The sequence below is a fragment of the Echinops telfairi genome, unplaced genomic scaffold (genome assembly GCF_000313985.2).
Source record: "Echinops telfairi isolate 266 unplaced genomic scaffold, ASM31398v2 ScPeMD7_7427;HRSCAF=8465, whole genome shotgun sequence".
NCBI classification, from domain to species: domain Eukaryota; kingdom Metazoa; phylum Chordata; class Mammalia; order Afrosoricida; family Tenrecidae; genus Echinops; species Echinops telfairi.
The window spans coordinates 3,239,190-3,254,298 of NW_022111327.1; the positions used below are offsets into that span (position 1 = coordinate 3,239,190).

Consider the following 15,109-nt stretch of genomic DNA (forward strand, 5'->3'; position numbering starts at 1 on the left):
ACAAATGCACTTTACACAATTGATGTGTGTATGGATTGGGATAACAGTTGTATGAGCCCCTAATAAAATGTTAAAAAAGAAAAAAAAGAAATGAGAAAACCACTCATAAAAAAAAAGAAAAGAAAAATCTAAACTGTGAGGAATATGCTTTCATATCTTGTGTTGTAGTGAAGTAAATTGCTGTCTCGAAAAAAAAAAAAAAGAAACACTGCAAACCTGCCTCCCCTGGGGTGAAATCAAAGTTCCTGACTAGGAGCTATGAGAAGAGGAAACCCCAGCTTCTTGATGGAATCCATCAGAATAAGAGCTCACTGCATAGTTTTCTTAAGGCAGGGATCCTGGTAGCCGAGGAGGAAGGCTGTCTCAAGGGCCACGGACGGATTCTCACTGTTCTCTTTACGTTTGAGCAGGAGGGGCTTCCGACGTTGGTGAGAAATGGAATAAAGAGATCAGAGAATAAAATTGTCCACGAGGTGGGTGAGGCCCCACCGTACACCATTTTCCTCAGTGAAATGGTTGGTTGTTGTGGAAAGAGTCCCACACCAGGCTCGCTCTTCCCTTTTGGGAACTGATCTCCCAAATTGTGATTGGAAAATGGTAATGCCGCCCCTGCATCCGCCTTCTTCACTCACAACACTGTTTTAGGTCTCCCCCTTATTTGTTGTTTCAAATAGTTCTGTAAGCATATTAAACTGTCTCCCTCTCCCTCTTCTCTTCCCCCCTTACTGTGGAATCCAGTGTCCTTTTAAAACATGAACCAAGTAGCCATTGGCATCGAGCTTACTCAAAAACTTTTCTTAAATATCTAAATAAATTATATCCACTCTTTTCCCCCTCGTGTCCATAGGCTCCTGACTACTTCTGACTTTATTTTACACCACTCATGAAGAGTGGCATAAAGATCCTCATGTAAGTGCCCTGTGCTGGAGATACTTACCTATACACTGGGGTCGAAGCAGAGTTTTCCAGCACATTTTAATGCAGCTTTTGTGGTAAAATTAGGTGCCTCAGCTAATATTTGGGTCAGCTTATACTAAGGTGACCAGATTTTAACATTGGCAAAGCGGGACAAAAGCAGGACACCATTGATAAAACTTATATCCTGGCGAAAGAGCCACATGGCAGCCGAAAACCGTATACCCTAGCTTGTCGTGCATTCTTTCCAAAAACTGGGACTTTTTTTAAAACGCCGCGGGATGCGGGACAAATTGTTATAAATCGGGACTGTCCCACCAAAAGTGGGATGTCTGGTCACCTTAGCTTATACTCAAGTATATGCAGTACATATGAAACTTTATAGATGATCAAAAGTTCCTCCATGGACTCCCTCACTACCCTAGAACAGTGTCTTTTTATACAGTAAACACTCACATCGATGTCAAATTAAAGAACAGCAAATGGATTATTTTCTTTAACACAAGTAAACTGTTTCCCCCCAACAGGTTAGAATTGCTTACATATTGGCAGAAAGTAGTGTTAACTGCAGGTACCACCCCACCCCCATTTGTGAGACTCAAAGGCTCTTGCCAATGACACCAGAAGCCCCAGCTCAGTCACACAACCTACACTAGAATTTTCAACAACTCTCTTAGATAATCTAGGCTTTATTTTATCCATGGACGCTACAACCAACAGCACTACTTGGGTTCTTATCAGCTTCAGGTTCTCATAATGGAAAGGGAGACCTTTGTAACATCTGATGAATCCTATTATTCCCTTAACCATTGTTCCACCAGAAACTTGCATCTATTTTACTAAGCTCCTAAATACCTCTGTCCCCCTCAAATGGAAAATACAGACTCTCCCCTATCAATCAGATCCCTCTATGCATGCAGCTTTCAACAATGTAACCAGTGTTCTTTTTTTTTTGAGCTGTTTTAACACAGCACTAATAGCACTATTATCATGGATCTCCTTTTTCTTGAGAATCTTACTCTCACTAGATGAAAACAGCAGTTTCAAAAGACAGGGACAAAATTTTTTGAGAGGCTGAGCAAGTATGCCACCCAATGGATGCACAGTCACACTGCAGCCATAAAGCACACACATCAGTTTAGCATGGAGGCTACTGAAAACCACACCCGAAACCAAGTCACAAAAGAAACACTAGAAGAAGAAAAGAAAGAAAAAGTGGCGTTAGCAGGGAAAGGATAGTCTTTAAGAACAACGTTATAGCCAATGGTGATCTGCCTGGCTCCAGGAGACAGACAAGATGGCGCGGTTAGCAGCGCCAAAATCATATAGCCGTCCTTTGACACCTCACCCAGCCTCCAGGAGAAACTGGAAAGGGGTGGGCGGGCCCAGGGCAGAACTTTCGGCAGAACTCACTTCAAGTGCTTGAGATTAAGGCTAGACTCTTATTTCTTATCCCTTGCTGTGTAGTTCGAGTTTTAGAAATTGCTCTGTCAATATGATTCAGATTCAACTACAAATTGAGCCACAAGTTCAATCCTACCAGTCACTCTGCTGGAGAAAGGCTGCCGGCTCCTGTTAAGATGGACGGACTTGGAAACCCTGTCAGAAATGACTCAGTGGCAGTGGGATTTTATTTTTTGTGGGTTCACTCTATCCATGGTACTGTTCTAGATGATGTTACATAGACGTTCATTTAATGCCTTTAGAGTTTTCTTAGTTTAGCACCTAAAGGTCCATTTCCTCTTGAGGCTTGTTCAAGTTTGGGGCGGGGGGTGGGGGTGGGGGCAGTCATGGCACTCTGATCCATAAAAATGGGACCCAAGCTAACATACACGTTTCTCCTGGAGAAACACCTCACCCTCCGCACTGGATTATTTCCCCAACTTTTTGTTGCTTTTTAGAAGTGGTGGTCTTTAGCTTTTTCTCTCGACGAATTCTCACCACAAAACTGAGTGAGTCAGTGATACTTCCAACAATTCATCCCTGCCTCCCTGGAACATGAGTTCCAATCCCACAATACACGAAAAAGATACCCCAACTGCAAAGGGTCACGGCAAAGCTCACATGCCACGATGCTATAGTCAATTTCTTGAGGACCATGGGTGTTTCCACAATGAGGAAGCACCTCCATGCCAGCTCTACGGCTCAGCCCTGCCAGGAGGGGGAACCACAGAGGAGAAAGCAAAGGCACAATGAATGAGTCTGGGCAGGCTGGGGGCACACCAGACCTCCTCATGCTTTCTCCATATGCCCAATATGAAAGAAAATGAAGAACTATGCGTCCTCCTTTTCGAAGACTAACAAAATCATATTAATGAGGTACCTACTGACAAACGGGTCAAGCCCAAGGCTGAACTTGTATTAATAATTCACTCCAGGAAACAATGAACTGGAAGGCTGGGGCCAACTTCTAACTTCTCATCGTTTTATGCATGGGCCAACATGCGCCAAGCTGGGGAGGCCCCAGAAGACTTTAATACCCAGCCACGTCTGCTTTTCAAAACAATTTTCACATTCATGATTTCACTTGAGCCACCTTCCACCAGAATACATATGAAAGAGCGAGCATTCAGAAAGTGATTGCCTCCAAAAACGGGAAGAAATAAAAGCTGACGTCCCACTTGGAACCTTGGAAGAGGCTGGGGGTGGGGTAATGTGCAACACACAATTCTATCAAACCTCTGGATTCTTTGCAAGGCATGAGAAAAAGATGCCCACGGAGGGAAAAAACAAAACAAAAACATACCAACTGACTTCCCCGGAGAATGGACCCTGGGGCTGACCCCTGAAGAGAGACAATGCTTTTTATCTACCTGGAACTCTGAAACATGCTGCAGTCCACAGGCATAATCAGTTGAAGAGGAGGAATTCCGCCTTCTTTTTCAATGGCTGGAGGCAGTGGCGGGCAATCAATTCCTTCATAGGTGATGGTCCTGTGATTAAATGCAGCCATCGCTGGAAGAGCAGGGATCGTCCGTGGACTGGTGAGCACCTGGAAAAGGAAGAAACGGCTCCTAAAACTCCCGGTTTCCAACTGAAGAGCGAAAGATGAGTCAATCCTTCTGAAGCTGGGAAAGAACACTTGACCAAATAAAAAGAACCTCTTTCGTATACAAAGCAAACACAGAGCGCACTAAGGTACACTAGAACCCTGAACCCTGCAAGTTCATTTAACCACCTTATCAGATGGACACCCAGAGACCTCCCCCAACTGACTTATTGGCTCTGGGAGGCATCCCACCCACAACAGAAATCCAGGCACCCTTGTTGCCACCGATTTTTCTCTTGTGACTGAGTTTGAGGCTGAGCTGTCAGTCCTCCTGAGTAAATGTGGTGAGGGGCGGTACAGAGGGAAGAAGCATGGAAGCGAGAATATTGGCACTAGTTTTTGAGACATGCATGTAAGAGACTCCTATGTATTCAAGGTACACACACTGAGACATGCACCTGGGGTCTTATGAGTGAGCCAGCGTATGAAGATAGTATAAATGATTCAAGCGAAGGCATGTCAAGGGACGGTAAAAACTGACTGAGGACAGGGCAATCCCAGAAAATCTTCCCATCTCTAGAGCAGACTCTGACATGGAATCAATGGCACATGAAGCCTGAGCAGTCACATGCCTGCATCGGAGCGGCAGGTCAACAAACAAAAATGAACCCCACCCCACCCCAAGAGAGAGAGAATTGCTTATGAAATTGCCCCTTATCCTCACCAGTCTGACCTGCCCTGATAAAATGGATGGAATGTCAATCTAACATGCGACTAGCAGGTCTCTCTGGGAAAAAGGGTCAAGGAAAAAAAAAAGTCATGCAGAAAGACCAGGTTAGGGGCAGGAAGATACATGGGTGCTATGGTGGCTGTCAGGAAAGGAGTGTCCTGAAAGGACGGCCAACCTTATTGCACCCTTCAGCGTCCGGAGGTGGGCAACCATGTCCGAGAGACAATGCTCCTGAAAATTCAAAACAGCAGAGTCTTTATCAAGCCAGCCAGCCTGAAAGCAGGGATGGGGGAGGGGGGGAAATAGCACTAAAGAACCACTTCTTCCCCAGAGGAAAGAGAAAGGAATCACCCCCGACATCCTGAGAAAGGGCACTAAGAAATATCAGACACTCCGTAGGAACATTCTGGAAGATAGAACACAATGCTGAATGTGATCTTTCCCACGGTCCAGAATTAGTATGGCAACCCCAACAGTGAGTAAGCTCTCCTGTAGTTCTTAAAACAGATTTGATGATTCAAGCTTAGGCCTTCAGTAGCAGTAGTTGAAAATAAAACCAAAAAAAGCACCAATGGGCTTAAAAAAATAAATCAAAGACCACCAGAAGAAATGATCCGTCCTTTCTATTCAGTTTTTCAGGATTTCTGCTTCTTTCAGCCCCAGTGCACTGTTGGGGGAATTTTTCAGTGAGTCAAGGGAAGGGAATTGTCGGTCTCTCACCTGGAAGTTCTCATTTTCCATGGGCACCTTCTTCGCAACAGTCTGCTCTCTAGAAAATAAAACGGCTTTTTAGTTCACTCGTGAAACTTCTCAGTTAGAACCGATGTTCAGTTCTAGATTGTGACTATGAGTTCCCTCCAAAATTAGAACTAGCAGCAGCTCCTAGAAGCAACTAAAAGGTTCTTCATGAACCAATCCACACCAGAAGAGAGGTTTAGAAGCCCCACCAACTACAGATGAGCTGGGGAAAAAAACTCAAACAACAAAAAACAAAAGCAAAACAACATGTCATGTGGTCGTTTGCGTGCCAATATTTGAAATCCCAACAGGGTCATCCACGGTGGACAAGTTTCAGCCAAGCTCCCAGACTAAGACAGACTAGGAAGAAAGGCCTGGCAATCTACTACCAGCAAGTAGTCAATGAAAACCTTATAGATCAATGGATCACAACAGAACACTGTCCGCCTCACTTGCTTTGGACACATCACCAGGAAGGACCAATTGCTGGAAGAGGACATCACGTTTGGTGAAATAGAGGGCCAGGGAGGGTGAGGGAGACCCTCGGGGATATGGACTGGATCGTGCTGGAGATTGTGAGGGGGACGCGGGACTCCGCAGCATTTCGTTCCATTGTACATAAGGTTGCCATAAGCTGGCGCCCACTCGACAGCAGCGATCTATCTATCTATGTAAATACTAGTGGAGACATTCAGAAAATGGTAAGAAGGAATAAAGGATTGGGAGGGCAGAGAAGTGAGGAGGGAAATCATGTAAAAACTATCATCATCGTCAGCAGCAGCAGCAGCATCTATCTTGAGCATCCTAACAAGAAGGCTCAGAGTCCTCTATGACCTAGAGCGCCACCTTCAGGAATACTCAACTGTTTCTTAGCCTTCTTCAAATCTTCATTAGTGATATCGTGTTCCTCCGGAACAGAGCATCTCCTATGGCAGAGAACAGAAACCATCAATTCAAAGCAGAAGACACCCCTTTACCTTGACTTCCTTCACAAATACGATGAGGCAAGTTGATAATATGCTCCCATGTTAAGGAGTCCAGATCCCATCCACCTCACAAGACCTGGGTGGCAAGCTAACAAGGAGCAGCTCTTTCTTTTAAAGAATGCCATCACATAATTGTGGAGTATCTACCATCTTTTTGCCAAGATGTTCCAAAGTACTTTACAGCTGCAAAGTCTATGGTTGCGGGGAAGGTGGAGGGAACATAATCTCTTATTTTTACACAGTAAAAGTCATGCATCAGAAGGGACTTGCTTGAGTTTCTACATGAAGGGCATATTGCTGGGACTAGAACCCAGGTCTTTTGCCTCTCCTCATACACTACGAAATGAATTCCCAAGATGAAGTCTAGAAGCATGAGGATCTCTAAGGATGATGCCTGAGGACGAAAAATGAAAGGTTCTGATAAAGGGAGGGCAGCAATAAGGTGCTAGTGTACACAGGACAGAGCAGAGGCTGGGAAGGCGGAGGGAAAAGGAAGAGCCTATAAAAGACAGTGACACAATATTCATAAAGTAAGAGAAGTATATCTGAGGAGTACAAATGGAAAGTCCTAGCAAAAGCAATAATTGGCCCAAAGTCATCTTAGAAACACAATAAAAACTAACACTAATTTCATTATTATTAACTTACACCCATTTTATAAGGGCTGCCCTGGAAGGCGACATGCTCTGGATGAAGCATCAACTGATAAGAGGTACATGATTCAACAGTGAGACTTCGAAAGCAGTCCCCTATCTTAAATCACTCAGTGCCACTTCCACTCTGTGGAGAGTGGAAAGCCTGGGCAATCCTGATTCCAACTCATTGGGACCCTCTAGGGTAGAGGAGGCCTGCTCCATGGGGATTCCGAGGCTGACAATCTGGATGAAATAGGACTGCCTCCTATTTCCCCCAGGGAGCTGGTGGGTTCGAACCACTGACTTTTCGTTTCACAACCCAATGCCCAACACACTGCACCACCAGGGTGCCTATTCTGACTCATAGTGAACCTACAGGTCAGGGGAGAACTACCCCGGTGGGATTCTAAGCCAGGGATTCTATAGCCCCATCTTCCTCCCACAGAGCAGCTGGTGGTTTGGAGCTGCTGACCTCGTGGGTTAGCAGGCCAGCATGCAACCCACTATGAAAAAAAATGCCTATTGCTATCCAGCGATCCCACGCACAGCAGACCTAGGCTTATTTGATTTCCTTCATCTTATGATTTTTTTCCACCTCAAAACGATATTCAATTTTAACATTTATCCTACAAAAAATTAAAAGTTTTTAAGAAAGCTACATCTGAATGAACTGGTACAAACTGACTTAATTTGATAGACCTATGTGACTACAGAGTCACCTCAATAAATACTTGTGAAATTGAAGTTTACACTTCAATGGATATTCTAGGTACTATATCAGATGTGCTATGCTATAAGGGGCATATGGTATATTAGGGAGAGCAAAGCTCAAATTGAAACTCACTGCCATTGAGTCAATGCTGACTCATAGTGACCCTACAAGGCAGGGTAAGACTGCCCCTGTGAGTCTCCAAGACTGTAACTCTTTATGGGCAGAAGAAAGTCCCATCTTTCTCCCACAGAGAGGCAAGTGGTTTCAAACTGCTGACCTTACAGGTCACAGCTCAGCTCCACTACACTACCAGGGCTCCCAGAAGATAAGCACATAACAATCCAACATTCAGGGTACAATATGTACTATAGTAGATTAATTACTATAAGGAATAATAACTGTAAGGAAATCATCATCTCAATCTAGATTGCAAGGCCCTGCACAGTCTCCTCAACAGGCAAAGGACAGATGTGTGAGAAACATCAGAGAAATATAGAGTAGTCTGTGAAAAAAAATGCTAAGAAGTAGGTACCCCCAGGAAGTCAGAGGAAGAGTTCTTTGAACTACTGCCCAACAAAGATCCTCATATGGGTGTGATTTGGATAGGCAGTTGGAATGACTAAGTCAAGCCATGAAGGTGTAAATAAGCCTAGAACATAGAGGGATAGTGAACCCACAGCCCGGCAGAAGAATGGGGTTTGTGTTAAGTAAGAATCCGGTCAGATAGGTAAAGAATGGGGCTGGGACCAGCTGCCAGAGGTGCTTAAATGCCAGGGTACAGAGTGTGGACTTGAAATGTATTTTAGAATTAGAGAGACAAAAGCAGGGGGTTATCTCAAGTATGATATTGAGGCTTTGGATTTTACCTGTATTTTGAATGGGAATTATAGTAACAAAACCATCTTGCAGGTAATGTCCCTGGATCAACCACGCCAGGAAGTTTCCTCCATTTAAGACACTCATCACACTGTACCCAAGTCTCATCAGGAATCACCCTGAATGGGGAAAAGAACAAAAGTGATGCTGTAAATCCTAGCTCAACCACCCACTGCCATTAAGTCAATTAAGCGACCCTCTATAAGTTGTTTCTGTAAATCTTTACAGAAGCAGGAAGCCTCCTCTTTCTCCCACAGAGCCAGTGATGGGTTTGAAACACTGACCTCCTTACGGTTAGTAGTGCAAGGCTTACCCAGCAGGGTGTTCTATTAAAGGTAAAGAATATAATTTCATATATGAAGTGTGTTAGAACTCCTAATAGTCTAGTTGCCTAAAATGTATATATTCCAACCAGATACACTAATGATAGACATTAAATACACATATAGTACACACATTATTTATGAAAGCCAATAATGTGCTGCAATCTCTTGTTTTCAAGCAAACAATAAAATAATTGTAACGCTTAGAGATGCTAACTAGCCCAGGTGAATACCCTCAGACCGTGGACCCCTCTCCCATGGGAACAGCCTTGCTACCATGCAGAACACATCGGAAAGTGGATTGTTGCAGGTGCAGTTGGGTTAAAATTTAGCACCCTATCATTTGATCTTCCTTAAGGTCCATTTTAATTTGTTCTACTTTGTAGTATTTTCTGCTGTATTGGTGTTTTATCTATTTTACTTTGTTACTCTTGCTAGTTTTCATTTATTTATTTATTTTTCTGGTTCCTAATGTTTTCCTGTATGAAATCCAGGATAGGGTAATCTATGGTAGAGTATCTGTATTATTAATGGTTCCTTGTGGGTATGGCAGAGAAGGCTGGGGGGAGATGGGGAGCTAATAATGATGAGAAAAAGAATGAAGCAAATGCTCTGATTGTACAACTCTTCTTGATGGGACAGAACTATTAAATTGTATCATATCATGCAAATATGCTACAACTAAAAAACCAATGTCCTTTTCTTTTACTAAACTCTGATTTAACAAAGAAAACTCCTCCACATTGAGATATGCCAATCAAATCATTGGGGAAAATATATATATATATGCTAACTAGGCAACACATTATATATATATATAATTTCCAGTAAGTTTTATATATTATATTTCTAATATTATATTATTAAAACTCAAAGAATCCTTTTGCTGGCTTCTGTCCAATCTCAAAACCAGTTTAGAAAGCACTGTCATCAAAGCATATCACTCTGTTTCTGCAGAGGCCCCCCCCTAATCCTTTTTCCTTGATGTAAAAAATCCTGGGTTGATACAGTGCCAATCAAAAAATTTTTAAGTTTGATAATAGCAAAGGTACTTAAAAGAGCTATAGAATTTTGGTTAAAATGTATAACTAGATATGCTGACAACACTTGGGTTAAAGTATGAAGATAAAACGCTTCCAGAGTTCTACTCTTAAAACTCCCACCTCCCTCTCCCTGCCTCAGTATCAACAGTCGCCTACACCTTCCAGAAACCCGGACTCACTGCTATTGAGTGAGTTCCTAGTCATAGTGACCCTGTAGGACAGAGTAGAACACCTAAGAGTGATTTTATTTCCTCATGATGGGAGGTGGTCTACATAGTATTTGGAGTGTTCAGCAATTGGATGTGAAAATGAAGCAGGGGTCAAAGGGGAGAAAGTTTGTTGAAAAGACAAAGAAAGAGGGTGGAGGGGCACCTCTGGCCAATGTTTCTAAAATATAATTACACCTGGAGTGGGTTCTGTGTATGCTGCACAGTCTTATAATAGACATTCTAGGAAAGTGGTGTGGTTCTTTTTTAGTAGCCTGATAGATCTTTATAAATAGTGTTCTTTTCTTCTAGTTACAAAAGTCATATAAGCTTTAGGTAACATAGGCCCATAGATAAAACAAGAGCAAACAGAAAAAAATGTAAAGAAGTAAAAAAAATATTCATTATGTTACCACTCAAAGTTCTTTTCTTTTTCAAAACTCCATTTTAACAAAGACAGCTCATCCACATTTTGGGATATATAGCCTCTTATCTGCTAGCTCCAGGCTGCTCCAGCTTTGCAAACTTTAAGCTTAGGCTTAACCTCTGGTGCGATGTTTTATTTAGAGCCAGAGCCAGCAAAAGGGAGATGCAGTACAGCTATTTCAGCAGTCATGTGTGAGCTGAGGAAAGGCTAAGAATTTAAGTTTGGGGGACCAACTTTTTTTTTGAACCTTAGTTCTACCACTTATTACTTGTATAACCTTGGGAATAAACTACTTGAGGTTCTCAATTGTTTGAGACTCGATCTGTAAAGTAATAACAGTATCTGCTTATCTCAGAGTTGTGATGATTAAATGAATTCCTACATGAAAAAACAGAGAGGACGATGCCAGGCATGGAAATAAGTATTCAATAAATATTTATTGAGTAAATAAATAATAGCCATTATTACAATTCGTCCTCCAGAAAGCTTTGTAGACAGAGAGAGTAGACAGACAGACGCATACACACACAAACACACACAACAGCAAATGATGTTACCACATTAATAGTTGCCAATTTGAGAGGAAAAATAATGGCATCTTGATTCGCATTTCTTTGAAAACCATGGGTAATGGAAATGAGTGGAGATATTTACAATAAGACTATGGCAATACACTTACAGCAATCATTCTGATTGTAGTTGAAAACAAAATTTTATATGATACATTTTTCTGATAATTGCTATGAAAATACACACACATACACTGTGACCTTTCAACCTTGTGATTTTTGTCTTGGTGGTGTAATGAACTCTCCATGGTGTTGCTCATTCTGTCTTCTGTGTTAAAACTCCTTCCCCGACCTACAGATCCACAGTAATTCTTAAGAGTCAGTACATTTTATCTTTTCTCTAATATGCTGAATTCTACTTCTGTTCTCAGTTTGATGTGGTTCTAACAGCATGTACCCCAAATACAGAAAGGAATGTTTGCTAATCTTTCTGATCACGGACTACACATTAGCCACTGTGGTAAAAATGTTATGTCACTTCATTGGTTATATTCAGAGATGAAGTGATTTATGATTGAGTTGCATTGTGCCTGCCCCTGGCCTCAAATCTGCTAAAGTCCCAATTTCCAGTACCAGTGAATGTGATCTTATCTGGAAAGAGTATATTTACAGATGTAATTATCTAATGTGAGGCCATACTAGAGGAGGGTGGGCCCTGATCCAACAAGGGCTGGTGTCTTTATAAAAAGGCAAGCGACACAGGGAAGCACAGAAAGGGTAGATGGCGGCAGAAACTGGAGCCATGCAGACACAATCTAAGGAAAACTTTGGACTATGAGAAGCCAAAGAGGCAATGAAGGAGCTTTCCCTCCCTGGTGGCCTCGAAGCTTCAGAGAGTGCACAACTTCCAGCTTCCAGAACCAAGAGAGTACATCTTTCCATTGTTTTTACCCCACCTATTTTGTAAGACTTTGCTACAGCAAACCCTATGAAAGTAGTGCACTTAACATACCCAAGCAAGCTCACATAATTTAAGAAACAGATCCAGATTTCAATTCAAGTGTTTTTGAAGTAAATACCCATCACTTCCCAATAGATCGTACTGACTATAGGATTAGCAGTTCTAAATTCATCATATAGATCAGCGGTTCTCAACCTGTGGGCCGCGACCCCTTTGAGGGGTCAAACAACCCTTTCACAGGGGTCACCCGGTTCATAACAGTAGCAAAATTACCATTATGAAATAGTAATGAAAATAATCTTATGGTTGGGGGGTCACCTCAACATGAGGAACTGTATTAAAGGGTCACGGCATTAGGAAGGTTGAGAACCACTGATAAAGATGATTCAAACCCCCACCATTTTAAACCAGAATGAAGACATGGAAAGAATAACTCAATTAATACATGGGATTTCCCATTTTTTAAATCAAACTTCCTGATGTGAAAAGCAGCATGAAAAAAAACCACCTGATCCCAGTTCCTTCCATTTGCCCTGCTAATATTACATCTAATAATTTCCTAGTCTACATTTATTACTCACCATCTTGGCCGCACTATGGTTAAGCCCTGGGCATCCCCCCCTTGGGGTGTCGTCTTTTGTTTCCAATAAGCATTAAGCTTCTGCGCAAGGATATTCATTGTAAGCCTGAAAGAAGAGGGGACAAAATAGAAGAAACTGGTGAGGGTTCAGTGCTTGTAAAGCAGTGGTTCTCCACCTTCCTAATGCTGCCCCCCTTTAATACAGTTCCGCATGTTCTGGTGACGTTGCTACTTCATAACTGTAATTTTGCTACTGTTATGAGTTGTCATGTAAATATCTCATATGCGGGATGTATTTTCATTGTTACAAATTGAACATAATTAAAACAGTGATTAATCACAAAAACAATATGTAATTCTATATTGCGAAATATTTATTTCTAATTACAAATAAATGAAATTTTGTCTTGAAGCATGGTGTAGCATGGGTAACAGTCTTCCTGCTGGGAACTCCTATATGGGTGTATCTGCATGTGGGCGGACCCGTCTGGAGACGGATGGAGGAGCAGTGTCTCGGTTCCTAAGACCATCAGAAATATGGTCTTAGGTGACCCCTGTGAAAGGGTCGTCAACCCCCAAAAGGGTCGAGACCCACAAGTTGAGAACCGCTGTTGTAAAGCAATGTTGGGACTTTTGAGACACTCCCTTTTTTAATTGTATTTTATCATTTTATTGGGAGCGCTTACAGATATTATAAAATCCATAATTCCATTAGATCAAGGGTAATTGTACAATTGCTCCCACCATAATTTTCAAAATATTTTCTTATTTCTTGAACTCTTTGGATATCAGCTCCCCTTTATCCCCTCCCTCCCCAACCCTACCTCCCAGGAACCCCCTTTGTTATGTATTATTATTATTGCCTTATCTTACACCATTCAATGTATCCATTTACCTACAATTCTGTTATTCACTCCCCTTGAATGGGGTCATACAGTCATTCTTGCTATCTGTTTCCCCCCCCCCCTTCCCATACCCTCAGGGAATCATTACTCCCATTACAGTTACTGAAGGATTTATCTATCTTGGATTTCATGCATCACACCATCTTAACCATACAAATGAACATACACAGGCGTAACAAGATCTAAGATCATAATAGTAAGGGGAGGAAATGTTAAAGAACTAGAGGATAGTTATATGTTTCATCAGTGCCATGCTATACCCTACTTTGAACATACTCCCTTTTAGTCAAAGCCAGCCCATTATTATATTCAACATGGCTTTGAACCTCTATACTTTCTGAAATGAAAATTGGACTCTACTGTCTTTGCAAATAATCCAAATGACCGTTGAATTTTGAAATGGTAAAATAGCCATAAGAAGCTGAAACTGAAGCAAGAAAAGATCTTTCCCTAGAAACTTCAGAAAGAGGACAGCCCTGGCTATACCCCAAACTCCAGAAAACTCAAAACCAAACTCCTAGTCATCATGTTGATTCTGATTCAAAGCGACTCTGAGGACAGAGTAGAACTGCCTCCTGTGGGATTCAGAGACTATAAATCTTGAATGGGAGTAGAAAGCCTCCTCTTTCTTCCATGGAAGCAACTGGTGAGTTTATACTGCTGATCTTGCAGTTAAGAGCCTAATAGGCCACCAGCGCTCTCCACCAGCCTCCATAACAGCCTGAAGAACTCTAATGGGATGGGTGCACGCTCGAATCTGTGCTATGGGTTCAACTATGGGTCAGTATCAACTGGGACAACACACGATAGCTTTGAAACTGAGGGAAAATGCTTCTTTTAAGCCCCTCAGTTTATGGAACTTTATTACCACAGCCCTAAGAAACTAATACGCATACTCTCCTCCAACCTACCTACATTTCTTTCTTTGTTTATATCCTTCCCTAACTCTCACCAAAAAGGTGCGTCTGACTCAAGCCATGGTATTTTCTTTTTGTGTGTGTAGGTCTCTTTTTTAAAAAAACAATTTTATTAGGGGCTCATACAACTCTTATCACAATCCATACATACATCAATTGTGTAAAGCGCATTCATACATTCATTGCCCTCATCATTCTCAAAACATTTCCTCTCCACTTAAGCCCCTGCATCAGGTCCTTATTTTTTCTCCTCCCTCCCTGCCCCCCCTCCCTCAGGAGCCCTTGATAATTTATAAATTATTATTTTGTCTTATCTTGCCCTGTCTGACATCTCCCTTCACCCACTTTTCGGTTGTCCATCCCCCAGGGAGGAGGTCACATATAGTTCCTTGTAATTGGTTCCCTCTTTCCTACCCACTCTCCCTCTACTCTCCCAGTATCACCACTCACACCTCTGGTCCTGTAGGGATCATCCACCCTGGATTCCCTGTATTTCCAGTTCCCATATGTACCAGTGTACATCTTCTGGTCTAGTCAGACTTGCAAGGTAGAATTTGTGTCATGAGAGTGGGAGCAGGGAGGAAACATTTAGGAACAATAGGAAAGTTGTATTTTTCACCGTTGCTACATCGCACCCTGACTGGCTGGTCTCCTCCC

The 15,109-nt window shown here is 42.2% G+C and overlaps 1 protein-coding gene across 1 annotated transcript in view; it reads right to left on the reverse strand.

Annotated features, from left to right (window-relative positions):
* Window positions 1-15,109, reverse strand: part of MORC4 (MORC family CW-type zinc finger 4) — a 52,438-nt gene that overhangs the window by 6,699 nt on the left and 30,630 nt on the right. Inside the window, exons 10-14 of the mRNA XM_004710029.2 lie at window positions 12,632-12,736; window positions 8,572-8,700; window positions 6,236-6,298; window positions 5,355-5,403; window positions 3,729-3,907 (exon numbers count right to left, since the gene is read on the reverse strand). Of these exons, the coding sequence (XP_004710086.1) occupies window positions 3,729-3,907; window positions 5,355-5,403; window positions 6,236-6,298; window positions 8,572-8,700; window positions 12,632-12,736 (525 nt within the window). The remainder of the gene's footprint in view (window positions 1-3,728; window positions 3,908-5,354; window positions 5,404-6,235; window positions 6,299-8,571; window positions 8,701-12,631; window positions 12,737-15,109) is intronic.